The 1,378-nt window shown below is 45.9% G+C and overlaps 1 protein-coding gene across 1 annotated transcript in view; it reads left to right on the top strand.

Moving 5' to 3' along the window:
• ANO2 (anoctamin 2) overlaps positions 1-1,378 on the top strand; it is a 448,737-nt gene that overhangs the window by 391,793 nt on the left and 55,566 nt on the right. The window contains exon 18 of the mRNA XM_012558707.1: positions 963-1,074. Within this exon, the coding sequence (XP_012414161.1) occupies positions 963-1,074 (112 nt within the window). The remainder of the gene's footprint in view (positions 1-962; positions 1,075-1,378) is intronic.

Genomic DNA, 1,378 nt, shown 5'->3' with positions numbered 1-1,378 from the left:
AGGTCCACAGATCAGTGTTATCTGCACCCAGCACTGCTTGGCTGACATGGCCTTGACACTTTGTCCATGTGCTCAGCACACTGTCAGACTGTACCAATATCCACATGATGTGACGTCAGTGCTTTCCTTCTGCCTCTGAAGAGTGTGGCCCTGTCACCTCTTATCTTTTCCAAGCCATTTGTCACGGTCTGTGGATCCCACTAGGCACCCTTCACAGTGGTCTCCTGGAGCTTCCCAGTGTCTCCAGTCTTCTGAAGCCCCCTGTGAGGTCTCTGCCCAGTGCTCCTCAGGGTGTTTCTAAGAGCATCAGCCAGCTCCTCTTACTGGTCACTGAGGCTAAAGCCCACATAGAGTTTGAGGCGTTCAGCTCAGGCTGTGTTTGTGCTCCATTCATCTTACCTGACCATCCTTCATCATTTGAGTGAGTGAAAGCAAGATGTCACAGCCTCCCCAGAGCACATATGAATGAATGTTTTCCCACTAAAAATGAAGAAGGAGAGAAAGAGAAATAACAGTGTCATGTCCCCAAAACAAATCTTTGCTGCCTCTTGACAAGTTCAGCGATTAGTGAATCTTTTTAGTCAGGGACCTTTGTTCAAGTAAGAGCCTATGGAAGTGGTAGCAAGTTATACAAGTAAAAACTGAATTCCGCTGGAGGAAGCAAGGGTGGTAGTGGGAAGCTCTGCTTGCTCAGAGCCCCCCTCTGAGGAGTATGCTGAGAAATAGAGGAGGGAATTAGAAGGATGAAGGTGATAATCAGATAGCCTCATATTAACTGGTGAACAGTTTGGGTTCTTCCAGATGAATTCAGTTCTAATGGACCAGAGAGATGATCTCTTGGTTTCTGCTCTGAAGGAGTAAACTGAGAGATAGTAACTCATATCACAAGGTCACAGGGTCCAAACTCTGGAGAGGTGAGAAGTCTGTCTCTCAGTCTCATCAGCTTTACTCTTCTCTTGCAGAGGTTCCAAAAACAGAACAGAATTTTGAGGAGCGCCTGATACTCAAAGCTTTCTTGCTGAAGTTTGTCAATGCCTACTCTCCCATCTTCTATGTGGCCTTTTTCAAGGGGAGGTGAGTATCACAGTATCATACATGGAAGGCCAATATGTCCCTGAGACTGGGTCCTCCACTGTCAGGACAAGTAGGGTCAGCCCATCCCCGTTGGCAACTCACACCCTCAGTCCCCTTTCCCAGCCCCATTCCCACTGGCTTCTCACCCCAGCAAGGGTATTAGCACCAAATCATTTTTTTTTAAATTTTTTTTTTATTGTACTTTAGGTGAAGGTTTACAGAACAAATATTTTCTCACTAAACAGTCAGTACACATATTGTTTTATGACATTGATTAACAACCCCACGACATGTCAACACACTC

This window comes from Trichechus manatus, unplaced genomic scaffold (assembly GCF_000243295.1).
Source record: "Trichechus manatus latirostris isolate Lorelei unplaced genomic scaffold, TriManLat1.0 scaffold00182, whole genome shotgun sequence".
NCBI lineage: Eukaryota > Metazoa > Chordata > Mammalia > Sirenia > Trichechidae > Trichechus > Trichechus manatus.
The sequence above is the reverse complement of the archived record's forward strand: the minus strand, read 5'-3'. Positions and strand labels throughout refer to the sequence as shown.